This window comes from Rattus rattus, chromosome 18, assembly GCF_011064425.1.
Source record: "Rattus rattus isolate New Zealand chromosome 18, Rrattus_CSIRO_v1, whole genome shotgun sequence".
In the NCBI taxonomy this organism is placed as follows: domain Eukaryota; kingdom Metazoa; phylum Chordata; class Mammalia; order Rodentia; family Muridae; genus Rattus; species Rattus rattus.
In genome coordinates, this window is record NC_046171.1 from 28029398 (window position 1) to 28055912 (window position 26515).

At 49.3% G+C, this 26515-nt stretch overlaps 1 protein-coding gene across 1 annotated transcript in view; it reads right to left on the reverse strand.

Annotated features, from left to right (window-relative positions):
* Positions 1-26121, reverse strand: part of Tspan15 (tetraspanin 15) — a 44305-nt gene extending 18184 nt beyond the window's left edge. Inside the window, exon 1 of the mRNA XM_032888744.1 lies at positions 25889-26121. Within this exon, the coding sequence (XP_032744635.1) occupies positions 25889-25984 (96 nt within the window). The 5' untranslated portion in view covers positions 25985-26121. The remainder of the gene's footprint in view (positions 1-25888) is intronic.
* Positions 26122-26515: the final 394 nt, after the last annotated feature.

Here is a 26515-nt window from a genome sequence, read left to right on the forward strand (position 1 = left end):
TTTGCTGAAGAAACGTGGGCTCCACTTTCCCACAGATCTCAAGGTTAGATATCACTTCCCCAATGTCTGTACTGCCAAGGATTCTGGCACCAGAGCTGTGTGTTCTGGAGGGCAGGGCAAGGCCATTAGCTCTATGGACTTCTCTAGTTCACAGAAAGCAGCAAGGAGGAGTAGCAGAAGCCATGTTCAATGTAAAAGAAATGAGAGACAGTGTTGATGAGTTATTCTGGGGACTCAGCAAGCCTGGCGGGTGGCCACCACCTAGAGAACCCCAGGGGCTGTCCTACAATGACCTCTGGCCTTTCGGTGGCCATTAGAGGCTCCTTACAGCCTGTGGTAACCTCACATAGTGCCAAGGCTATCCTATGAAAAGGGAAGTGCCTGCTTCTGCCTGAGCTCAGAGAAGTGACAGGCGTGTCAAGAGCCACACCTCTGTGACACAAACAGCTGACAGAATCACCGGAAAACCAGCTTTCTTGGACCCAGAGTCCTCTTAGATTTTAAGCTGAATCTTCCTGGTTTGCAAAGACTTGCCACACCCGGTTTGCTGAGACCTACATCCTCGTCTAGAAAAAAGGTCTCTGTGGTATACATGACCAGGAGGGCTAGTGGCATGGATGAAATCAGCCGGCAGTTCCATATGAACAGGTTAGCGAAAACAGGAAAACTCTGGGCAAAGGAATCCAAACAGGGACAGCCTGGGTTACATGAGACCCTATTGAGATGGAGATAGAGAGAGAGAGAGAGAGAGAGAGAGGAGAGGGAGGAGGAGGGAGGGAGGGAGGAGGGAGAGGAGGGAGGGGAGGGAGAGAGAGAGAGAAAAGAAGAAGAAGAAGAAGAAGAAGAAGAAGAAGAAGAAGAGGAGGAGGAGGAGGAGGGGAGGAGGGGGGGGGAGGGGGATGAGAAGGAAGAGAGGAAGAGGAAGAGGAGGAGGAGGGGAGGGGAGGGGAAGAAAGAGGTAAGTCCTGCTCTCTCAACAGTGGGGAGACAGAAAGTATAAGAATCCGGGGCTATAAAGCAAGTTTGAGGCCAGCGGGGGCTACATGAAACTCTGACTTAAGAAAAAAAAAAAATGTCTGAAGTGACTGGAGATAAAATTCAGTAATTGAGCACCTGCCAAAAGAGCCACCTGCTTGAATGACTCCATACCCATGGGACTGTCCACTGCACCCCATCCTGTGGGTCACCCCAGACACCCATGGGACTGTCCACTGCATCCCAACCCCTGTGTGGGTCAGCCCAGGTGTCCACTGCATCCCAACCCTGTGTGGGTCAGCCCGAGACACCCACGGACTGTCCACTGCACCCCTACCCTGTGTGGGTCAGCCCGAGACACCCAGGACTGTCCACTGCACCCCTACCCTGTGTGGGTCAGCCCCGAGACACCCACGGGACTGTCCACTGCACCCTACCCTGTGTGGGTCAGCCCCGAGACACCCACGGGACTGTCCACTGCACCCTACCCTGTGTGGGTCAGCCCCGAGACACCCATGGGACTGTCCACTGCACCCTACCCTGTGTGGGTCAGCCCTGAGCACCTGCACCTTGGACCTCTGGATGCACTTCACAGGAAGAAAGCGAGGCTAGGCTAGGCATGGGCTTCTGGACCCTTAAAGCCTATCTCCCAATGCCCAGTGACACTCCTCCTCCCTAATCCTTCCCAAATAGTCCACAAACTGGGGAATCAAACATTCACACCACCATAGATGGTGACATTCCACAGAGCCCAGGAATTGACAGAGTCCAGGCACAGAGGCGAGCAAATATGCCGGGACCCAGTGTACTTGAGAGGAGTAGGCAGTGGGGCTTCATGGAGTCTGTTGGGGAAAAGTTTGAATATCATCCTGTAGCTGAAGTGTACAGCCCATCCGCCTTAGTATTTTCAGGATTGATTCCATATGTTCTGAAAAGCTGTAATCATCCTGGTATTAAAGCATTCATTTCTCTTTCCTACAGGATGGGCTCTGGGCCCTGGTATCTCCCCTCTGCTCGCTGCCCTCCTCGCCACTCCCAGATCCCAGACCTGTCCTCACCCTTCTCCTGGCTGAGTCTTTGTTTCTGCTTGGCCTTTAAATGCATCCCTTAAATCCCAGAGCTGTGGAACAATTTCAGACACAGCCAATCACAGCACTCTGCAGAAGGATGATGGGTGGACTCTTATTTTTACAAGCTCCCTGGAACCCTGGGACTACTCCAGGACAGCCTTGCTGACAGTAAAACCAAACTTCCCTTGGTCTGATCACATCAGCTCCCACAGCAGATCAGAAAGCCCAGGCCTCCCGACTCCCTCGCCACCACATACCTCGCCGTCATAGGCCCATCTTTTATAGTCAAAGATGATGTCACCCTTCACACTGTCTCCACCCCAGCACAGCTAACCCGGGCTCCCTGAGCAGGTGTTCAGAGCATCGCTGATCAGGACAAGAGGCTGGCATGAATCCCCTCAGGAATTAAACATTTTCCAAGTGATATTTACATCTCTGATGACATCAATTTACCCATCTGGGTATGAAGTTATCAGTCGATGCCAGCAAGCAATCCAGTCCCCTCCTCCACTAATTATAGCCCTGCCCCAGGCAGCCAGCCACCCCAGCTCCGGTGTAGGAAGCAAACAGGTCATTTGTCAAACAGGACGGCTTCGACTAAACCGGCATAGGGTAGGGGCACAGGGCACAATTGGGACACAGTGGGAAAAGAACATGCCGCTGGCAGGCTGTGGCCAAGCCTTAAGGCTGTGTCACCAGGCTGCCTCTTTGCCCTTCTGTGGAGGGAGCTCTGTTGTTCAGGATGAACTGGGCCCTTTTAGAACCAGCCTGGAGCTCAGCTTTCCCCTGGGCAGAGACAGGCCCTGCGCTACGACGCTGCTGAGAAATAAGCGGTCCTGCGTGGTGCCCAGCACCTGTATGTCCTGGGGATGCGTCTGGTTGGCGCCTGGCTGACTCATCCCGCTAGAACGGCTCTTCCCTTAAAGGAGTCTGTGAGGTCCGTTTCCAACCCTAATGCACACCACAGACTCCTGCTGAACTGCCAGGCTGCACACAGGGCACAAGGAATCAAAATCAGATCGGGAGCCAATGTCTGTCCCGTGGGTAGACTCAGGGAGTCTCGGGAAGACGGGCTGCAGGGAAAGATGATGTCTTTCTCTTGTTTTAAAACCAAGTGTCTCTCTAAGTAAAGCTCTTGTCATGAAGGCTTGCTCCCCATGGTGGGGCTGCTGGAGGTGGGCCAAGTCAGAAGTCTTCAGCTCGCTGGAGGCACGCCCTTGAAGGAAACAATTGACACCTAGTCCCTTCTTCCTCTTCGCCTCTTCCAGTGCCACAAGGGACATGGGTTTTTCTCCACCGCCTGCTCCCTCCCTGATGGGCTGCCTCCTCATAGGCCCTAAAGCAACTGCACCATTAGATCATGGCCCAGAACTTCCAAAACAGTGAGCCCAAACGAACCTTTCCTCTTCCCAAGTTGATTGGCTCGGGTAACTTGTTACAGTACTGCAGCGCTGACGAACACTACACCTCTCACTTCAGTATACTCTGCAGTCTTACAAATGGAGGCGAGTTAACAGTGCTGGTGACTGTCACTGACGGAATACAGCAGGTCTCCCCACACTCTATCCCAGCCTCCCTTCCACATAGAGCGGGAAGGAACAGTCAGAGACAGGAGACAGGAGCTAGCATTCAGGGCCGGCCTTGGTGATGGCACAGCCTCACTCTGGTTCCGGTTACTTACCTGTCAAATAGTAAAATAAAATCTGCCGCCATGACAGCACCCTCTTTTATGCATGTATGTGTTTTGTCTACATGTGTGTCTGTGTACCACTTATGTGCCTGATGCCCAAGAACGCCAGAAGAGGGAGTCAGATCCCCTGGAACTGGAGTTATAGATGGTTGTGGGCTGCCATGTGGGTGCTGACCATCGAATGTAGATCCTCTGAAAAGCAGCCAGTGAGTGCCCTTAACCACTGGTGTCGCCACGGGCTCCTTAGTTTATCTTATTCTGAAGCAGATGTGACCCAGGCTGGCCAGGTGCTAACTATGTAGCCAAGGAGGACCCTGAACTTCTGTTACCAGTGTTGCATCAAGATCAGGTGATTCTGGGATCTTAGCATCTTAATCAAATAATTGAAATAAAAGCAAAAAAAAAAAAAAGACAACAAAGTAGCAAGGAAATGTCATTGGAAAGCCAAGTGACAGACCAGAGCAGCCATGCTGTGGAGCTATGCAGTGGGCCCTCTGAACCAAAGGGCCCTCAAAGGCCCTGGCTTTCTTTTGAGGATTCCTTTTATGGGGTCCAGGTGGTTTTCTGTTTCGACTGACAGGCTTGGGGTTCATAAGCTCATCGCAAATGTCCCTCCCCACGGCACATATGACATTAGCCACATGCACACCCAAATATGCATGAGCATAAGATGACCAGTGGGGGATGCTCCCGGGAGAACAGTTTGACTCACTGGGAATGCACTCAAAACCGGTTCAAGCCAGATCCACGCCCCGTCCCCACCCCCCACGTTCCCTTACCTAGAAATTTAAGTAGAAACTCTTCTCAAAAGGGCAGTTCTCAGTGACTATTAGGAGGGAGAGTCTCACTTCACTGTGTCCGCAGTTCCATGTGGGCCAGGATTCGGGTAGCTAAGCTGGTCCCTATGTTAGCCTCCCTTTAGGTCATGCTGCCTCCCCCGACATCCCTACCCTACGTGTGGGTTTTCCTTACCTAAGTCTTATTTCAAAGCAGGGCTCTTTTCCTCCCTCTCGCTTTCCTGCTAGAGAAAAACTTCAGGGGGCATTTTGTAGCCCTCCTGAGCTGGACCCGGGGATGGGAGCTGTGGCCTTCACAAAACAAGCCTGGCTGGGAGAGTAAACATCATTTTCTACCCTCCTCGTTGGCAGACAGTTGATTTCAAAGGCTCCCCCACGCACCCAGCGCATTCCAGACATCGAGGGAAAAATGCTGGGAGGTTTGTAAAACCAGTTATTCAGTCCAGTCAGGGCAGAGTGGAATTCCTAATCAAGAACCACCACAACCATACAGCAAAGTGTAGCCCAGACAGACGGGTGGGAGTCATAAGAACCCAACAGCATCCTAAGACAAGACACAGCAATTTCCTCATCCTTGCGGAGTCCAGGGAGGGTCACTGGAGGAAGCCTGGAAGGTGGCACTGAGTTTGACAACATGCACCCCGCCCAAGAGGGGTAAGTCTGAGCGATGACAGAGCCTGAGATGCTTCTGGCGCTCAAGAAGGCCTCCACAGTAATCCCCTTCTGGACAGGAGTGGACCACAGTGAATATGAAAACCAGGAAGATGGTTATGACAAGGAGGGGAGGAGCAAGAGTAAATCACCATCCCCCCCCCACCCCTGTCCTCCATTTTCCCCAACACTCCTGACATACACATGCGCGCACACACACACACAGCATGGTCTTTGGATAATGGTGGCTGCCAAGAACCTACTTCCTCTCAGCCTTGATAGCTCATTGCCAAGAGCCCAACAGAGCACAAGGCCATGCTCCCTGCGGTGCACCCTGTACATCTGACCCTGGGGACTCAGGCTACCGCAGGAGCACTCAGATGCAGGACCAGAGCTTTACTGATGGTAGGAGAGAATGGGGAATTCTGGGATAGGAGCTTGGAGACCCTAGGGATGAGAGCCTTACAGGGTGGGGAGTCCCCTGGGCTCAACCTTCTTCCTTCACACCCAACCCATGACTGCCTATCCCTACAGCCCAGGGTACCCAATCAGCCCAAAACAAATAGTCACCATGAGTTAGAGATGTAGCTCAGTTAGCAGAATGCTTGTCTAGCACACATGAGGCCCTGAGTTCAATCCCTACCCCTACAAAAAGCCAAGTGTGGATCAGAAGTTCAAGGCTAGCCTGGGCTTGTCTGGAAAAAAAAAAAAAAGCCCAATTTTATTTATTTACTTATTTGTAATGCTCAGCTCAGAGCTCTCCTCTCCTGGGAATGCTTCTCAGTTCACTGGGTAAAAGGGATCTCTCTGCTCTTCTCAACGTCTACAAAAGCAACAACAGGAAGCCCTCACTGGTGGCAATATGAATGACACATACTCTGTCCTTTCAGCAGTCCAGAGATAAGGAGCCAGCACCACCAACCGTGACCTCAACACAGCCTGAACATATATCACAAATGTACTAGCATGTCCCAAAAGTCTAGGGCCAGGAAGTTGAATGGCTTCTCCACGTACCTACCACGCTCTTACCACAAAAGCCAGCATGGAAGGTGGTTAATCAAGTCAGCTCACAATGACCAAGTAACCACAATGCCCTTGAAGCAAAAGGACACTCCAAAGTTCCGGGGATCCAGCAGGGATAAACGTTACTCCTTTCCTATAGATCACTCAGGAATCACTGTCACACACACACACACACACACACACACACACACACACACACACACACAGACACACACATCTTGAAATCTAAATCCAATGTCAGAAAACAAACAACAAACAAACAGAAAAAAAAAACCACTTTCCCATGACAGCCACTTTGAGCCAAGCTTACCTTTCAGGGGGAGGGAAGAATCCTGTGGACTTCAATGAAACACCCCAGCAAGTCTGAGACATTTAAATACTTGATCCCCACTTAGTAGGCATTTGGGGAGGACTGGGAGGTGTGGCCTTGCTAGAGGAGGTTCATTACTGGAGGAGACATGCTTTGGGGTTTCAGAAGACTTATGGATTAAGATGTGAGCTCTTAGCTGCCACTCCCACATGCAGAAAGCCTCCTCCAGTCCGCCATGATGGACTCTAACCCTCTGAACCACAGGCCCCTTTATAAGTTGCTTTGGTGATGGTGTCTCTTCACAACAACAGAAAAATAGCTAAGATGCATCCTATGCTACATTCTGTATCCATCAACCGCCACCGTGAGCCAGGCCCTGGGACTAAATAGGTGGGATATCGCCTCCGTGACTCAATGGGCTCCTGAGTGGCCTCCCTCTGCACCCCTCTCTATTCTCAACATGACAGGCTATGGAGTTTGCTTAGCCATCACAGTGAGAGGAGCCAATTACTACTGTAGCCAGGGATAGGTGAAGAGAGCACCTGAGCTACCGTGGAGGAGCATCCAGGCAGGACCCCAAGCCTAAAACTTTGTAGCTGATCAAGGATTGTGACTTGGGAGCTGTGGTGTTTTGAATGGGAATGGCCCCATAGACCCAAGTGTTTGAATGGTTGGCCCAGAGTAGCACTCTTAGGAGGTGTGGCCTTGGGTGGGTGTGACCTTGGAGTGGGTGTGGCCTTGGTGGAGGAAGTAGCTCAAGCTATGCCAATGATGGTCTCCTTCATCTGCCTGCCGATCAAGATATGCTCCAAGACTCTTGACTCCTCTGCCATGTCTGCCTGCAAGCTGCCGTGTTTCCAACAATGATGATTAGGTAAACCTCTGAACCTGTAAGCCAGCCCCAATTAAGTGCTTTCCTTTATAAGAGTTACTGTGGCCATGGTGACTCTTCACAGCAATAGGACCCAAACTAAGACGGGAGTCAAGACAAAGAGGTGGCTGTTTACTCTGGGCAGAGGGCAGAGGGCAGAGGGCAGAGAGCAGAGGGCAAAGGCCCTGAGTGTGCATAGAAGTGATCTGAAGGTCTGTGAGTTTCTAGATGCTCTGGGACCTTTGGTCAAAGGGACACCAGTTATAGTACAGGGAGTATGAGTTTTTCTTTTTTTAGTGTCTGAAAAACGTTTTAGACACAACTGGAACACCTTTTAAATTTATCTATTTATTTATTTATTTACTTACTTATGTATTTTATACATATTGGTGTTTTGATTGCCTGTATGCCTGTGTGAGGGTGTCGAACCCCCCTGGAGCAGGCGTTAAAGACAGTTGTGAGCTGCAGTTTTACTATGGACCCTGAAAGGGGTGGGTCCCTTTCGTTTTAAAAGATATCCTGGAGGTGAGTCACAGTGGCACACACCTTTAATCCCAGCACTTGGGAGGCAGAGGCAGGAAGATCTCTGTGAGTTTGAGGCTAGCCTGGTCTACATAGCAATTTTCAGGACAGTCAAGATTATATAGAGAGACCCTGTCTCAAAAAATAAACAACAACAAAATACATGCTGGCATAGTTGGAGTAATTTGTCTGGACTTGTACAGCTTCCTCTGTAATGGCCAAACTGCAAAATTCCTGACCCTAGGTCAGAGCTAAGGCCTTCTTTTATCTTTCCTGTATGTGTGCCTTTGATCTTCACACTTGGAAGGCAGCAGCAGATAGATCTCTGTGAGTTCAAGGTCAGCCTGGTCTACAGAGCTAGTTCTAGAATAACCCAGGCTATAGAAAGTAGCCCTGTATTGAAAAACCAAAACTTAACAATAAAAAATAAAAGAAAGAAGGAAGGAAAGAAGGAAGGAAGGAAGGAAGGAAGGAAGGAAGGAAGGAAGGAAGGAAGGAAAGAAGGGCCCATTCCCCGTGCTCTCCAGGAAGTCTGTGACAGGCCTTAGAGCTCATAGCCAGCACTGGCAAGGAAGTGTCAGGGCTGACAGCCAGGGACCGGAGGTCTCATCGGGTCCCAAATCACTGGCTAACCTGGAGACTTCACCAACTGCTAATTGGTGGAGCTAAGTTACAGACTCTAACGGGAACCTCCCTCTTATACTAGAAAACAAGACACTGGGGGCTTTAGAAAAGTCAGGGGAGGAGCTAAGTGGGAAGACAAAGGGTTGGGGAGTGGAGAGGAGCGGGCCTGGCACCTTAATCCTTCCTCTGCAGCTTTGAGCAAATTCAAAGCAAACACAAGGCAGGTGGGGCTCACACCTGCACATCCCGCTGCTTGAGAGGCTGAGGTGGGGCAGGACTGTGCCACAGTGTAAAATCCTGCCTCAAAAAAGAAAGAGAGGCAGTTGTGAGCCCTACCTGAGCCCTCCCGCAGCCGGAGCTGCTTAGAGTCTGACAGAAGAAGCTCACATTACTAAGAGGCTCCAAGGAGCTGGGAAAGCCAGGTCCCTCTCTGAGCTCTGTTCTTCCTCCCCGCTATAAAATGCAAAACGCAATGGTGACTCAGAGGCTCCCCTGAGATGGCCGACCTCCTTTGTAAACTGTGGCCTACTGTGACAGTTAATAGCAAAGTCATAGCTCTGAGTTTGTGAGAGTACTTTCAAGATAAAATTTTGGACATGGAGACAACAGTTCAGATTACCTTATATAGATAGATGGTTTTCAAAAACGTCAGAAGTCCACAAAATTTGAGATTTAAAGTTATTTATCTTTTGTTGAGACATATCTGCTCCTAACAGTTCCCCTTTGGTGGATTTAATGAAGAATTTGAACATCTCTACCTCCAGGTGAGGCAATACTTTGTGGCTAGGCAGCCACTGAACAAAACTGCCTGTTTCATCTGCAGACTAATACTGTCCAGAAAAGGACAAATTGTGCAGAGGAGTTGACTGATAAACTCTGCCAAGACAGGGTGATCAGCCCTTCAAAATCTGCATTTCAAGAGTCTATCAGTTGATTTTGGGCCAGAAGGCTGAAGACTTGTACTCACATGTTGCTAACAGGGGACTGTGCTAGTGGAGATTTGTCTGTACAACCTCTCAGTTCTGCAAGCCGTGTTAGGCTTCCTATGTGTATAGAGATTTGGTCATTCTCAGATTTCTGACGGGGTTGAAGACTGATTATAGTCTCATAGCCTATCAGGCTGTATAACTCTGAATATACATATTTTACTGGATAGTTATCAGGTAGTATACAAGCTAGCCAAGATATAATATAGATTTTAAGCCTTTCTTAAGCTGGAATAGATAACTGAATGTTCTGTTTAATGGATATAGAGATGGACTGGGTGTTGAGTATATCATATGCTTTATAAATTGTAGAATGGTAATAATTGTACTCAATTTATATATAAGTGAAAAGGCTTTTTAACTGGACAAAAAGGGGGAAATGTTGTGGTTTGCCCTGAAGTTATCTGTATGTTGATGCTAATTCCACTGCTCCAAGGACAGGTGCCTAGTCATGTACTCAGGAATCAGGTGACTTCACCAGAGGGGCCGGTACAGGATAGAAGGAGGCCTATCATTGGAGGAGAAGGAAGGATGGGTGGGAGAGAAGTTTGAAGGAAGAGGAGGAGACTAGGAGGAGGGAGATGAGAGAGGATAGGGTGAGAAGCCATGGCAGGTGATGTTAAGATTCTGCTCTGTGTATTTACAGGTTGTTATTAATGTTCCTAAGGGATGGATGGTACCGGGCTTTGTATGTTTAAGTAGGCAATTATATCTTATCAATTGGATCTAAAAAAAAAAAAAAAAAAAGACTCTGGGCTCTTTCAGAAAGTCAGCAAAAAGGTGGTACAATGATGAGTCCCCAGAAGAGCCAGACACAGTCACTGGGGGTTCCCATGTGTCCCAAGCTCCAGCCCTGTGCACACTTGGACTGCCTGCCATGTGCCGCTTAGACTTATCAATTGGTCGTGTGTGTGTGTGTACGTTTTTATCTATATCTGTGTGTGCCTATGTCTGTGTGTGTAGTTGTCTATGTCTCTGTGTGTGTACATGTGTGTCTGTCTGTATGTGCCTATGTGTGTGTGTGTGTATATAGGTATTTATATCTGTGTGTGTGCACCTTTGTCTGTGTGTGTGTGTGTAGATATTTATGTCCCTCTGTGTGTACATGTGTGTCTATGTCTATGTGTATGTGTCTATGTACATGTGTGTCTATGTTTTTATGTATATGTGTGTATGTGTGTGTGTCTGTCTGTGTGTGTCTATGTGTCTATGTTTATGTGTATGTGTTTGTTTTTGTCTGTCTGTGTGTATGTGTTTATGTCTGTCTGTCTATGTGCCTATGTCTGTCTATGTGTGTGTAGTTGTCTATGTCTGTATGTATACATGTGTTTATGTCTGTATGTGTGTATGTCTGTGTGTGTAGTTGTCTATGTCTCTGTGTGTACATGTGTGTCTATGTCAGTATGTATATGTGTGTATTTCTGTCTGTGTGTATGTATGTCTGTATGTGTGTCTATGTGTCTGTGTTTGTTTATGCCTGTCTGTATATATGTGTTTATGTCTGTCTGTGTATATGTGTTTATGTCTGTGTGTCTATGTGTCTATGTCTCTGTGTATGTACTGTGTGTCTATATGCCTCTGTGTGTGTGTGTTACTGCTTCATTTTATCTTTGTTTTGAGACAGGATCTTTTTCTCTGTAGCCTTGCCTGGCTTGAATTGGTAATCCTGCCTCCCCAGCTTTAAGAGTGCCAGGTTCACAGGCATGAACTGCCTTGCTGGATACAATTTTTCTTTAAAATGGTAACTTTCTCTGAACAGTCTCAGACCTAACCCAACCAGCACCTTAAAATCAAACACTCAAGGTACTTAACTATTTTCTGTAAAAGAAAAAGATTTGTTTGATGTGTATGTACCTGAATGTATGTATGTACACTACACATATGGTGTACCCAGAAGAGAATGACAGATGTCCTGGAGCTATAACCAATGAGCTACCCAATGTGGATGCTGGGAATTGAACCTGGGCCTTCCGGAAGAGCAGCAAGCACCTTATCCACTGCGCCTTTTATCTGGCCCCTTAATTATTTTTTTCTAGCAAACACTGCACTTAGTACACAGATGGGCCGAAATCCTGTGGTGTGACCTCCTGAGATAAGCAGGCAGAAACCATCTGGCCCAACCCCCTTCTTTTGCAGATGGCAATCTGAGGCACAGTGACCACTCCCCACAAGGTCACACAGTGAATTAGCCACTGGTCAGCAGCTGTGACCTAGTTCTCCCAACTCCCAGGCCAACTGTCTCCGCGGAAGGCTACCCTTCCTCCCCAGGAATATGAGTTCTCACGCCCTGGCACATCCTCTCCAAAAATGAAAAAAGAACCATTTTCAGGACAGTAAAACTGGTTGTCCTTCTGCTTCCTGCCAACTCCAGGGAGCCTGACGAGACCCAGACCAGGGGACCTCTGTCACTTGGGCTCTGTCCACTCCTTCCTTTCCCACACTGGACTGTGGTCTGTGCGTTTCCCTGGTGGAGCTGCAGCCCCTGTCTCGGGGGCCACCACCCCTATTCCAGCACCCAGGTTCTTTTGGTCAAGCCTCCAGAGGATCCAAACCTTCCAGATGGCAAAGAAATGTTTGGTGACTCAGGGTGACCGCCAAGAAAGAAATGCAGAACAAAGGAGTCTACCTGCAGCGGGCCAGCCAACTGTCCTCTCAGAGCCACCTCCTCACAGGAACAGTACAGGGACAAACATCGGCTCCCAGGGGGCCTGCAAATGCATGTCTAGAAAGCAGCTGATCTGGGAGCGACAGGCGGAAGAGCTCTTCATTGTTAGCTCCAAGGAGACAATGGAGGCGGATGTGGACCTGAGCAGACGCGGGGCAGCACAGGCGGGGTTTCCTGGTGGCAGAAGGTCAAGCTTAGGGGGCTGAGGACAGAGCTCCATTGGCAGGGTGTTTGCCTAGCACGCTAGAGGCCCTGCTTTCAATCCCCAACACCAGACAAATGGGCATAAGGATACACATTTGGGGGGGGGGGAGATACATACTTTTGATCCCAATACTCGGGGAGCGGAAGCGGGAGGATCGGAAACTCAAGGTCATCCTCAGCTACATAGCAAATTTCAGGGTAGCCTGGTGTAATGGTTTGAATAGATACAATCCCCCCCTCCCAGATTTTTGAATGCATGGCCACAGGGAGTGGCACTATTAGAAGGTATAGCCTTGCTGGAGTGGGTGTGGCCTTGGAGGAGGTTGTGTCACTATAGGGTGGGGGTGGGGAGGCTTTGAGATTTCCTATGCTTAAGTTACACTCAGTGTGGCACACAGGCTCCTTCTGCTGTCTTTGATCGAGACGTAGAACGCAAGGCTCCTTCTCCAGCACCTGGACACTGCCATTCTTCCAATGATGACGATAACGAACTAAACCTCTGAAATTGTAAGCCAGCCCCCAATTTAATGTTTGTATTTTAAAGAATTGTCTTGGTCATTGTGTCTCTCCACAGCAATAAAGCCCTAAGATATGAGACTGTGTTAAAAAAAATTTTTTTTTTTAATACATAGCCCCTGGGGATGTAAGAGTTGGGAGATGTGACTCTGGTAAATGAACCTCCAGACATCAGTGGCCAGGGCCCCCACTGGCCCCACTTGAGTCCCAAGCCAACAGCTGTCTCAGCTCAGCCAGGTTCCCTGCAACAGCTCATCACGAGACCAGGCCAACAGCCGTGGCTCCCGGTCAAAGGCCGAGCCAGAGCCAAGCAGAGAGGTGAGCCAGAGGCACGAGCGAGGCAGGTATCAGAATCACCTGGAAGCAACCACTGTGCTTACCTGTAATCCCAACTCTAGGAAGGTAGAGGCAGGAGGATTCCCAAAATGTTAAGGCTAGCCTGGACTCCAGCAAAAAAAAAAAAAGCTGTTTCAGAAACACCAAAAGGAAAAAAAAAAATCACCTGGAGAAATTGACCCCACGCCCTGGAGCTTGTGAATGTAAATGTCCCAACTGAAAGTGACAGGATCTAGTCCGAGTGCACCCCAGATCCACTGAGTCAGCAGCTCTCATGATGGGTGTGGCTGTGTGGATCTGTGAGACCTCTAAGGGCAGGAGGCCTCCTAGCAAGGAGAAGGTAAGTCTTCTGACCTTGGTAAGTGACCCAGTCTCGGAAGAGAGCATGGCACTCCACTACACCCAGCTCTGAACTGTTACCCACCCGCCACTGTTCCTGTGCCCGCACAGGGTCCTGGCACAGTATGAGGGCACACACCAGAGTCAGATGTGACTCTGATTTCTGGAGAGCCTGAAGCACCGACTCTGCTAACTGCTGGGAAGCAGCAAAGCGAGGCCATGTGACCATCCTGGGACACATGCAGTGCCCATTCTGGAACACACAGCTGTCCTGGGCAGGAAAGTGGAAAAGCTGTAACACAGAAAAACAGACTCCCTCTGCCAAGGCTGTTTGCCTCTACTCACAAAACAAATATTGAATTGTCTCGTAGGTCAAGACCACGTATGTGTGAGAAAGTGAGAAAGTCCCTTCTGGAAAAAAAGAGAAACACACAATAGGCACTGTTTTCTCCATGAAACAGATGAGGTGGCAGCAAACAAGTTACTCACTTCCCCTCTAGGGCCTCAGTATTTCTATCTATAAAACCGGATGCCATCCCCATCCTACCCACATCACTGGGTTGTCCAAGAACCCAGAAAAGTAAAGGAAAACTAAGGGGGCTACAGTTATGGTATCTAGTGAGACCCTTGGCCATACATCCTGCAAGGTTCATCCTATGTACGTCAACCACCTCTGAGAGGCAATAATTACCTCTTTTCAAGAGAGAAGAAAATTAAAATACAGAGACTCACAAGAAGGCTCAGAGGCTAAAGGTCCTTTCCAGGCCAGTCTGATGGCCTGACCTGTCCCAACACCAGATAAAGGTGGGAGAAGAGAACCAGATCCACAAACCTGTACTTTAACCTCTACAAGGTCATAGTGGCACATGCACCCCCCCACAACACACACATACACACACACACACACACACACACACACACACACACATGCATGCACACGCACTAATTGTAAGTTTAAAGCCCAATCTGCATGGTGAGTTCTAGAATAGCCATGGCTAAACAGACAGACCATAGATAGATAGATAGATAGATAGATAGATAGATAGATAGATAGATAGATAGATAGATAGATAGATACTTACATAGATACATACTTACATAGATACATACTTACATAGATACATATGTATACATAGATGATAGATACATAGATACATACTTAAATATATACATAGATGACAGATACATATAAACATACATATTTACATAGATAGATACATGTGTATATACATATATATATACATACTTACATAGATAGATAGATAGATAGATAGATAGATAGATAGATAGATAGATAGGGAAAAGAAAGGACAAACAAGGGGTTGGGGATTTAGCTCAGTGGTAGAGCACTTGCCTAGTAAGTACAAGGCCCTGGGTTCGGTTCTCAGCTCCGAAAAAAAGAAGAAAAAAAAAAAAGAAGAAAGGACAAACATCAAGACAGAGAGGAGTTGTTCCCAACCTGACTCTGGTCACACAGCTAAATAGACCCCTCTTTATCTCTCTCTTAGTAACGGAGCTGAGCTCTCCACCTCCCTATGCATCCTAGCCTATGCTACGTGGCCCCTTGTCTGTTGAAAGGGTAACTATTGCCTTTCAGAGAGGTGAGGCATGGATGGGCAATGCCTTCTCACATGCTAGCCCTCCCAGGCTCACATTGGATCCTCTCATCAGGCGCCCCAACCCCACTAGCCCTTCAGTCCTCCCCGTAGTAGCTCTGCTCAAGGGATCCAGCTCACACTGGCTGCGGCCATCTGCTTACAATTTCCATCTGTCAAGCTGGCCTTGGCCCAGAGGCCTAGCTCAGAACCATACACATGTACGAACAGCTACCTGCATGACACTGCTGGTCCCTGTAGATTCTGTCACCCTGGGCCCCCAGAAATGCCTTGTCCATTTCTCTGGAACAGGCTCTTGGAGCCTGGTGGAACGTTCCTCATACAGCTTGACTCTCATGCCCGTTGTGTGCAGCCTCTGCTGGTGCGCCCCACGGCCCAGGGCAATGAGATAGTTAACACTGACGGTCAACTTGACAGGGTCTAGAATCATCTAGGAGATAGACTTCTGGGAACGGCTGTGAGGAAGTTTCTAGAATGAGTTGATTGAGGTGGGAAAGCTCCCGGATGTGGGCAGCAAGGTCCCACAGAGACTTCGTGAAATGGAGAAGAGCAACTAAGGAGCAGAGGGTCATCACCCTCTGCTTCCTGACTGCCACTGTAATGTGACCCTCCATCACCCCTCTGCTTCCTGACTGCCACTGTAATGTGACCCTCCATCACCCCTCTGCTTCCTGACTGCCACTGTAATGTGACCCTCCATCACCCCTTTGCTTCCTGACTGCCACTGTAATGTGACCCTCCGACTGTGAGCTAAAATAAACCTTTGCTTCTGTGAATTGCTTTTGTTGGATTGCTGTTCATCACAGCAAGAAGGCAAACAAGCACTACAGGCAGGAAGATGCCTAGAACCTGTAACACCATCCCCACCCCCACCACCCCACCCCTGCCATGGGTTCGACCTCTCAACTGGAGGCCACAACCACACCACCTGTTCTAGAAGACAGGGCTTCTTCGAAAGTGGTCTCCTCCAACATGACCGGTTCCATGGCTCCGTAGCTCACCTTAGGCCCCAGTGTGTGTGTGTGTGTCTGTCTGTCTGTCTGTCTCTTTCTCTCTCTCTCTCTCTCTCTCTCTCTCTCTCTCTCTCTCTCTCTCTCTCTCCAAGGAGAGGGGACTGAACATTCCCAAGGCTCTTAAAGACGTAATTTTACAAGAGCCTCTCAAAGCCCTTGAGGTTGGCCACAGATGAGGATTCTGGGAAAGGCAGTCCTTTTCCCAGTTCACACAGAAAAGAAGACAATGACCTAGGTCTCCCTGGATGTCCCTGGATGTCCCTGCCAGCAGTCCTCACAATCAAACCTCCCTTATCAGCAACTCTGACCCTGACCCTAAGCTCCAAACAATCAAATCCCCTCTCCTTCTCCTCCCACATCTGGCTTTTTCTAAGCTCCTCTGTACTCCAGCCTCAGCCCTGACTTGCCTGCCTTGGGACTTTTGTACTTAGCGCCTTGCCTGCCTGCTTGCCTGAGGTGTTCTCTACGGATGTTCCCTGTCAACTGCAAACTCAGCTGAAAACCCAGCTCCTGGCTTTTCTTGACCTGAAGTAGGAACTCCTAGCCTTTCCCACGGACTTCTGGATTCCCACCAGAGTAAATATGTCCCTCTAAGGATATATCCAAAAGCCTCTCCTGTTCATGGTTGTGTCCTACACGGATAGTGTCTGGCATAGAAGAGGTGCCAAGTCATTGACAGAATGAATTACTGTATCATCCCTACCATCCCTAGAAAGAACAGCTGGCCTAGCCCTGAACCCAAGGTGTCAACCCAAACCAACTCAGGGCCAGAGTCCTCTCTGAGAAAGCCTGTCCCTGTGCCCTGTGACCTAGTTCACCCAGAAGGGCATCTTTGCTGTAGGTGGAACAAGCTGGCACAGGAATTCCAAGATCGGTCCCTTATCTGGTTTTCTGTGAGCCCCACCCCTGGGTGTCCCCGTGAGTCACCTAGAGAGAAGAGAGGCAGAAGGAGGGCCTGTAACCCTGCCTGTTTTCCTCAGAATCAGAGCCGCAGGTGCTGGGTCGGGTTGCGCAGGTGCACAGGGGGAGGTAGCCATAGCCAGTCCTCTGCAGGAGGGAACGGGGCCTTGTGTAGAATTCTGGAACCTTCCGCTGTTCCTTTGTACAAGGACACTGGAGGACTACAATCCCACCTCACCCTGATTCAGGCTAAGGGAGGCCCAGACCTGGGCGGTAGGCCGTCCTTCATAGTCCAGGAGGTACAGCAGGTTTCTCCGTGGTGAAGACCATTGGCTGGCTCACAGCCAGGGTTTTACTGTGGAGTTTAAAGCCTGGAATGTAAAACTGGCCCTGCCCAAAGAACCAAGGAGAGAGAGAAAATCCAGAGTCAAACCTCTGCAAATGTACAAGATGTCCAGACAGATGCCAATCAATACCTGACAGAGGTCCCTTCCTGGGGTAGGATCAAAAGTAAATTATTGTCTTCAACACGTTTTCCTAAATTGCTTGACTTTTTTTTTCTTTTTTTTTTAAAATCAGGTACTGGGGCTGGAGAGATGGCTCAGTGGTTAAGAGCACTGACTGCTCTTCCAGAGGTCCTGAGTTCAATTCCCAGCAACCACATGGTGGCTCACAACCATCTGTAATGGAATCTGATGCCCTCTTCTGGTGTGTCTGAAGACAGTCCACAGTGTGTGTGTGTGTGTGTGTGTGTGTGTGTGTGTGTGTGTGTATATATATATAAGTTTTTTAAAAAACATCAGGTACTTGTATGATTTTCTCAAAAACAGGACTCATTTTCAAAGAGTAAAATCTGCAAGAGTCTGGTGTGGAAGCATACGCCTGTAATCATTGTACCCAAGAGGCTGAGGTAAGAATATCACTGGGAATTCCAGGTCATCCTGGGCCTCATGGTGACTTCCGGGCTAGCCTGGGCTAGATATTCTGTCTCAACAAGCAATGGAAATCTGTCAGAATCCACTTTGCTCTCCATCTGCTATCACCTACGTAGGGGGAAGAGGATGACTCCTCCCAGAGAGGTCACCTCCCACTCTAATCCTGGAGGTGCGAGCTACAGGAGTGGGAAGGGCTTGAAGGTTGTGGAGAGACACCTATTTCTTGGTCTGGGGGAGCGTTCTAAGGCAGCTCCTCACTTTGCTCCAGACCCTGATTTCTTCTGGACACCCAGAGGGTCTTTAGGGACCCGTCTCATTCTAACAGGGTGGCTGAGGCAGTGCACCTAGCAGGGAGAGGAGGGAGAGCGTTCTGGGCAGTGCCCTGTGTATATAAGAGGTGGAGTGTTTGCAGTGCCAGGCCCGGCTCCCAGCTTGGTTTACATATCACTCCACTTACTCTCCGCAAGCCTGGGTGTGCTCTGCTCTTAACATCCATTTCATGGAAAAATCCGCAGAGATGCGGCCGAGTACAGAGTTCACACTCTGTAACAGGGAAATACAACGATCCAGGGGCTGGGACTCTAGTGCTGGCAGGAGAATGCTCACTGAGCATGCGCAAGGCCCTTCCTGAGTTTGATCACCAGGACCACGTTAAAAAAAGGACATGGTAGCGAATACTTGTAAAAATAGGAGTACTTGGGAAGCAGAGGCAGGAGGACCCGAAGTTCAAGGCCATCCTCACAATAGAAGTTTGAGACCTGGACGATATGAGACCTCAATTCAAAAAAGAGAAATAAAAGGGGGGTAGGGGGAGATGGGATGGAGAGATGGCTCAGTGGTTGAGTATTTGCTGCTCCCTAGTCCCGTTCCCAGGATCCACACAACAGTGTATCAGACACATCAGCCAGGCTCAGTTCTGTCCTGGGTCCAATCCCAGCCTTGTGGGTACAGGTAAAACTCCATCACCCTCAAGCCCTAGGCTCTCCCCTTCCTTCTGTATGCTCAGCCCTAAGCTGGTATTTAGAGTGAGCCACACCCCTGACCTCCAGGAGCCCAAAGCCTAGCAAGAAAAAGCAGTGCGTGTAAACAGATCTCCAGGATGTCCTGGGCAATGCTAAAATTAGAGACGTGAGGTCCTATGGTCTCCGGGCACACGTGTTACAGTAATTCACCCTGCTTATGGGAAGGGGAGGCTCTGGGTGCCTCTAGATGAGACTCACAGTGACAACTTGGAGACACGGAAGGAGAAGCAGAGCGAACACTGGGCTGAGAAGATGAAACCTGGGGCGGGGGGGGGGCTCAGGTTCAGTTCCGTGGGGGGGGGACTGAGTGCACCCACTGGAAGTTATGCCTCGAGTTATGGGCGGCAGCGGTGGGGGAGGGGTGCATCAGTACAGGTGGCTCAGATTGGAAATAACCACAGAATTCCCCAGCTACGGCCAGGAACATAAGACACTGGCACGGTCTAGATTGAAGTCTGTTAAGAGTATCATGTAGAAAGAGGGCAGCTCCTTGGGGCCGTGAGACAGCTCAGTCTGTAGAAGCCTTGCAACCCCGGCAATCTAAATTTGAGCCACAGAACACACAAAAGGCTGGAAGGAGAGAACCAACTCCAAAAAGCTGTCCTCTGACTTCCAGATACAAGATGGGGGGACCTGACACACACACACACACACACATACACACACACACACACACCATAAACACACATCAATTAATTAACTAGTTAAAAGACAGAGGCAGACCCTAGCAGATGCACAAAATTTACAAAGATTTTACTTTGAGTGAAGTCCTGGTGATTTGGGTTACTTGGTAGTGTTTGGCTAGCACTGGGTTCAATAGTTAGCCTCATCTAAACTGGGTGTGGTGGTGGAGGCCTCTAATTCTAGCATCCGGTAGGATCCAAAGTTCACAGGCATCCTGAGACCCTGCCTCCCAAACGAAAACATTAAAGCATTAAGTAAAAAGATGAGGCTCCCTACAGCTCCCTGCTCAGTGAGAACACACACACACACACACACACACACACATATATATATATATATAGTCAATATAATATTATTATATAATATTAATATATAAAACACACAAGTAATATATAAACATTACATAAATATATAACCTATAAATATTACATGGATATATAATATATAAATATTACATAAGTATATAATAATATATAAACGTTACACACTGCATGTGTATGTTTGTACCCAGGCCACCCTTTGCCTTGGATAACTTAGTAGCTGGGTCCCCTCTATTTAAGACAAGCCAGGGCAGGAAGGGGAGGGTGCCAGGGCAGGAAGGGGAGGATGTCACTAGCTATCTACTTCATTTTTATTTTTGAAACAGAAAGACTTCTTTTCTCCTTTTAATTTTGTTAAATTTTTATTTATTTTTATTGTGCACTTGTGGGCACGTGGGTCACAGGGAACAAGAGAAGAACAGCCCTAGAAAAGGTCTCTTCTTCCACCTTTAAGTGGGTTCCAGGGAACAAACTCAGGACGGCCCACTTTACCCACTGAGCCATCTTTCTGATACTTTTAATTTGTGTATCATTGCCTGCATTTTCTGTCGACGATGGTTGGAACGGGGTGGGAGGAAAGGGTTTATTCAGCTTACATTTACAGATCACAGTCCATCAATGGAAGAAGTCAGGACAGGAACTCAAACAGGGCTGGAACCTGGAGGCAGGAGCTGGTACAGAGGCCGTGGAGGGGTGCTGCTCACTGGCTTGCTCCCCATGGCTTGCTCAGCCTGCTTTCTTATAGCACCCAGGGCTCCACCCACTATGGGCTGCCCCCAACCCCACCCCCACTCATCAGTAATTGAGAAAATGCCTTACAGCTGCATCTCATAACAGCTCAACTGAGGCACCTTCCTCTCTGATGACTCTAGTTTCTGTCAAGCTGACACAAAACCAGCCAGCACAGCTCCCTCTTAGACTCTATGTCCAAAGAGAAAACAGTACAGGTGCTCTTGCTGTACCCATAAAGGACGGACTCTTATTTTAAAAAAGAAAAAAAAGCATTTAATTGGGGCTTGAAAGACAAAGATTGAGCAGAGAGTAAAGGAGTGGCCAACCCATAACCAGCCCGACTTGAGACCCATCCCATGGGCAAGCACCAATCCCCGACACCATTAATGATGCTCTGCTATGCTCATAGAAGGAGCCGAGCCTAACTGTCCTCTGCGAGGCCCCACCCAGAAGCTGACTGAAATAGATGCAGACACCCACAACCAAACATTAGATGGAGGTCCGGGAACCTCGTGTAAGAGTTGGGGGGATCAAAAGCCCTGAAGGCATGGGAACCCCACAGGAAGACCACCCACTGACCCCTGGGAGGCACCAATCAGGGAGTATATCAGCTGGACCGAGGCCCCCAGCACAGATACAGTAGAGGGCTGCCTTGTCTGACCTCAGTGGGAGGATGCACCTAATCCTGCAAAAGTCGATGATGATTTTTTTGGGGGATTTAAGTGGTAGGAAAAAAAAAAAAAAACAAAAAAAAAAAAAAAAAAAGCAAACCATTTTACAAGCTGGCATGGTGGTACATGCCTACAATCCGAGGATTTTGGAGGTATGTCAGGGAGATTATAAATTCATGGTCATGGGGCTGGAGAAATGGTTCAGTGGTTAAGCACACTGGCTGTTTGCTCTTCCAGAGGATCTGGGTTCAATTCCCAACACTCTCATGACAGCTCACAACTGTATATAACTCCAGATCTGATACCCTCTTCTGACCCCATAGCAGCAGACACATATGGCAGGAGGCTGGGTGACCTTAAAGCAGCCATGCAGGAAGCTGTGCATCCAGCATAGGTTATGACTTCGTAGATGAAGCCCTCTCCCCGAGTTCTTCCCCAGCTATATACTCTACACACACACACACACACACACACACACACACACACACACACACACACACACACACACACACTTGGCCAGAGTGTGGAATTATATACAAATGGCCAGAGTCCCTATAAAGGTCCATGCGGGGAGGACTGTGCAGTGTGGGAAGACACAGTTGTTGATATAGAAATAACTGATGTTTCCCCCTCTGGGATGGGGATCAAATCCAGGGACTGCTCATGGTAGGCAAGTAAGTGTTCACTCTCAGCCCAGATGTAGCCCCCTTCTGTCCCCTTATCCATTATGCTCTAAATACAAAAGCTTTTGGCTTCAACAGCACACACAAAATTGGAGCACTGTGGGCAGGCTTAGAAAGGCCACGGCCGCCACCGCCACACACAGACAACACGAAATCACCGGGCACTCATTGTCCCTTAAAGTTTCCCCGCAGTAAGACAAAGACTCACAATGTGAAGAGACAACGCGCCCATGGGGGTAAACGCTTGCAGACACTCGTGGGACGAGGGACTGTGTATGTGTATGGGACTCCACCAGCTCAACAGTGGAAAAGCCGCTCTGATTTCACACCAAGGTTCTCGTCTCTAAAGACATTTCTCAGGAGACATACCAATGTAGTCCACGAGGGCCGGCAAGATGGCTCAGCAGGTAAAAGCGATTGCCCCGTATGCCTGATGATCTGAGTTCGATCCCCAGAGCCCACAGTGGAAGTATCTGTTCTAGAGGTGTCCTCTGATGATTACTACATGTGCGTAGTGTGATAAATAAACGAATAGCTGACACTATTTTGAAAAAGCAGCTAATACCACTTCCATGCAGGCAAAACACGTATACACAAGGCAAAAAAAATTAAATCTTATTAAAAAACAAAACAAGGTTTATGGTGGTAAAATATCTCTCTCTAGGATTTCTCTCTCAGATAGCCCAGGCTGGCTTCGAACTCACGGAGAGAGGACCGCCTGCTTCTGCCTCTTGAGTGCTGGGACTAAAGGTGTATGCCACCGCCGCCCTGCAAGCACTCACACTTTGGGCTAGTAAAGTGAGTAACCCTTGCCCCGACCTGCCTGCTTGCCAGGGGTGGGGCAGGAGATGGCATCCAGATAATGGGGTTTTCTGTAAATGGGTTTCAATTAGCAATAAACTCAATCCAGACAAATTACTTAACTGGCAGCTGCCGCCGCCACCCTGCAGTCACACTCTGGCACTGGAGCCGTCCCAGCAGCCTTGCCCACAGCTGACTTCTTGGCCTGGGTGGGGAGTTTTGTTTTGTTTTTTTTTTTTAAGCAGAACTGTCAGGGATGGCAGTACACAGCAGGCTCAGTTGGCTAAAGAGGAAAGGTTCCAAGTTCTGCGCCCTGCTCAGCCTCCGGAAAAGTGGAGCCAACGTGGGCATCGATGGAGGGAGGGGGTGTGGCTGCAAGGGGCTGTGATTTTGGCCTTATGGGTTCTTTTGATTTCATGTAACTGTGTTTTGCTTTGATGAGGTTTCGGGGGAGGGAGGGGTGTACCTCACCAGATCCAGCCAGTGTTTACCTTCACTTAGCTCTTTCCTCATTCTCTCTCACCACTAGCTCTAAAAAGGCAAGCCCTGGGGGAGCAAGGCGCGGTATAACACATTTCCATTTCACAGGTGGAAAAGGAGAGGCATGAAGAATCAGTGGTTATGCCCTGAAGTCGAGAAGAGAGTGGGAATGGGACCCCCACCCCCACCTTTCCACCCTTGTCCTTAACCTTCCTGTTTGTCCCTGACTTATAGGCAAGACAAGACTGAGAAGAATCACTGTAGTCTCCCAGGCCCACCCAGCCCTAGCTCGCACTGTGGTTGTGTGAGGAGCTGAGGTACACAGCAATAAACACTTGTGCCAAGGCACAGGGATCTGTGGTGTTGGACACCTCCCAGTTACTTCTGATGTGACTTTGAGTGAGAACCTCTGAGTTATAGCTCAAATCGTCTACCCTGGCTGCAACTCATACCCCACGTCTCAGCCCCACCCCCACACCCCCACCCGTCGGAGCCTAGCAACGCCGCTTATCTTTCTTTCAGAGTACCTGGAGTCAGAGAACTGGGCTGGAGGCTAGCCAAAGACTAGAACCAACAGCTGTGACACCCAAAACAGAGATATCATTTGCCTATAGTATGTCAGTGAGTCTGGATACAGCAGGACTAGAATCAAGATCTGCCTGCAGGATTGCCTCACAAAGGGGTCCCATTCAAAGGCAGTCTTGATGGCCAGCCCAGCAGCTCCTGCCCACAGAAGAAGTGCAGTAGGGAACTGAGGAGGAGGAGAAGAAAGACAAAGAGAAAGTAGAGGGAGGGAGGGAGAAAAGGAGGGAGGGAGGGGCAGAGGGAGGGAGGACCTTATTTTCAGGGGACCCTTTGGGATCTCTGGACAAGCCTATCTACATACGCACTCTTCTACAGAGGTGAACATTGAGCCGACCTGTGGAAAGATATCCTCATGTCTAGACTGAAGTCCAGCTACTCTAAAATGCCCTGATAAGTCAGAGGTAGTGGCGCCCTGTGATCCCAGTACCCAGTGTGTGGGAGGCACAAACTGGAGGATCCAAAGTTCAAGGTCATCGTCAGCTACACGATGAGTGAGTTTGGGATCAGTCTAGATGACTGAGACCCTGTCTAAAAGGGAGGGGGGGGGATGTCTCTTGGGACCCTTTTTAGTTTATATCATTCACAGGCAAAGAGTCCTTGCCCATAGTTACATTAATAGTGCTAAACATGGTGTCTTACAACTTAATTCCAATACTTGGAAGGCTAAGGCAGGAGGATTACTATGAGTTCAAGATTAGTTCTAGGCCAGTCAGAAATGCATAAGATGCTGTCTCAAAACAAATGAGCAAACACACACACACACACACACACACACACACACACACACAACACCACCACCACCACTACCACCACCACCAGTTAGACTAAGCTACAGTAAGACCCTGTCACAATAATAACAACAACAATAGTAATAGGTGTGGGGTCACATGCCTTTAATGCCAGCACTTGGGTGACAGAGGCAGGTACATAGAGAGACCCTGTCTCTAAAAAAAACAAAAAACAAAAAACCCTAATAGTAATAACAATAAATAGTAATAATTATCATTTATTGTTATTTTATAAGTATAATAATATAATAAATACACTGTTACTATCTCCCATTTTTTAGCTTTCTGTGGTCTCATCTTGGCCTGCATCATTTTATTTCCACAACTATCCAAATATTTAATAATTACTGTCTCCAACTACAGATGAGAAAACTAAGGTCAGAGCAATAAAGGAACTTCCCCTGATCACTCTGCTAGGAAGTGGCGGGCAGTATTCAAAGCCTGGTTGTGCGCAACCAGTGCCATCCTGATCCTCGTGGGCAAAGCCTCGTGGGCAAACTCGTGGAAATAGCAACACCACCCAGGAGCCCCCACCGAGTTGTCTAGTGGAATGCCCCACTCCAACAAGAAGGCACGCACATTTCCTTGCATCAAGGAGGAAAGTAAGACACCCAAGAGAAACATCTTGGCCAGAGGAAAGGCACAAGCAAGCAGCAACAGGGACCAGACTTGGAATCCAAGTGACCACAAGCACAAAAGCTGACCACTTCTGGCCTGGCTGATGGGGAGTCACACCCTGAAGGCGTGGTGGGCGCAGCCAATAACATACCCGCGCCCTTCAGAGCAGCCAGAGCTACCCCATCAGGTAGGAGCTCAGCAGAACAGGTGAAGAAAGTGGTGTCCTGTGGGCAATCGGCTCAAACGCTGAGGACTGGGCTGCTGAAACCGAGCTGAGCTGGAGCCGCCACGATATCCCGGTTCCCAGGGAAGTGTTACGAGAAGCCGTCGCGCACTCCCAGCGGCCTCGCTGAGTGGCTGGAGCTGGAGCCAACCCTGGTTCGAGTGTAGGAGGCCATCGAGGGAGTGTGGACCGTCCCATACCCCACCCCAATGGGGGCTTCACCGGCCCCATCACTCACCCAGAATACGGTGGAGTAGATGATGAGAGAGAACTTGAGCGAAAGATAGGAGAAGCGCGCGCAGTAGCGCACCTGCTCCGAGTCCCCGCGGGGCATCTTGGCTCCCGCGCGGGGCTGCGGGGCTGCCTCGATCCCGCCACCGCTCCAGGCCCCACCTGCGGCTGTCCAGCGGCCTGGCCCGCCACCCGCGCTCTCTCCCGGGACTGACACAGGCGCGCCGCAATCACCGCTCGGGCCAGGGAGCGGACAATGCGGGCGGCCAATGGACGCGAGGGGGAGTGTCAGTTGTCGGGGCGTGGCTTCTACTCCGGGGCGTGGCTTCGGCTCCAGACATTCAGCAGACCCGGAGAGCGGTGGGGGCGAGACTCAAAGAAGGAGCGCTTCTGGCCATAGATGTCCACGTTCCGGATCCCGGCGTGGGAGCGTGTGGCCTGGAGAGGCGCAGGAGTAAGAACGAGAGTGCCCGGTTCCACATTAGAAAACAGGCTTTCGGCGCTCGCACTGTAGTTCAGTGATAAAGGGCTTACCTAAGAGCCTGGGTGCCTAAGCACGGTCAAAAACAAAGCTGGCTTTGCACGGTTGTGAATGAATACTGCTAGAAAGGGGTAGGGACTGACAGCGACGGTG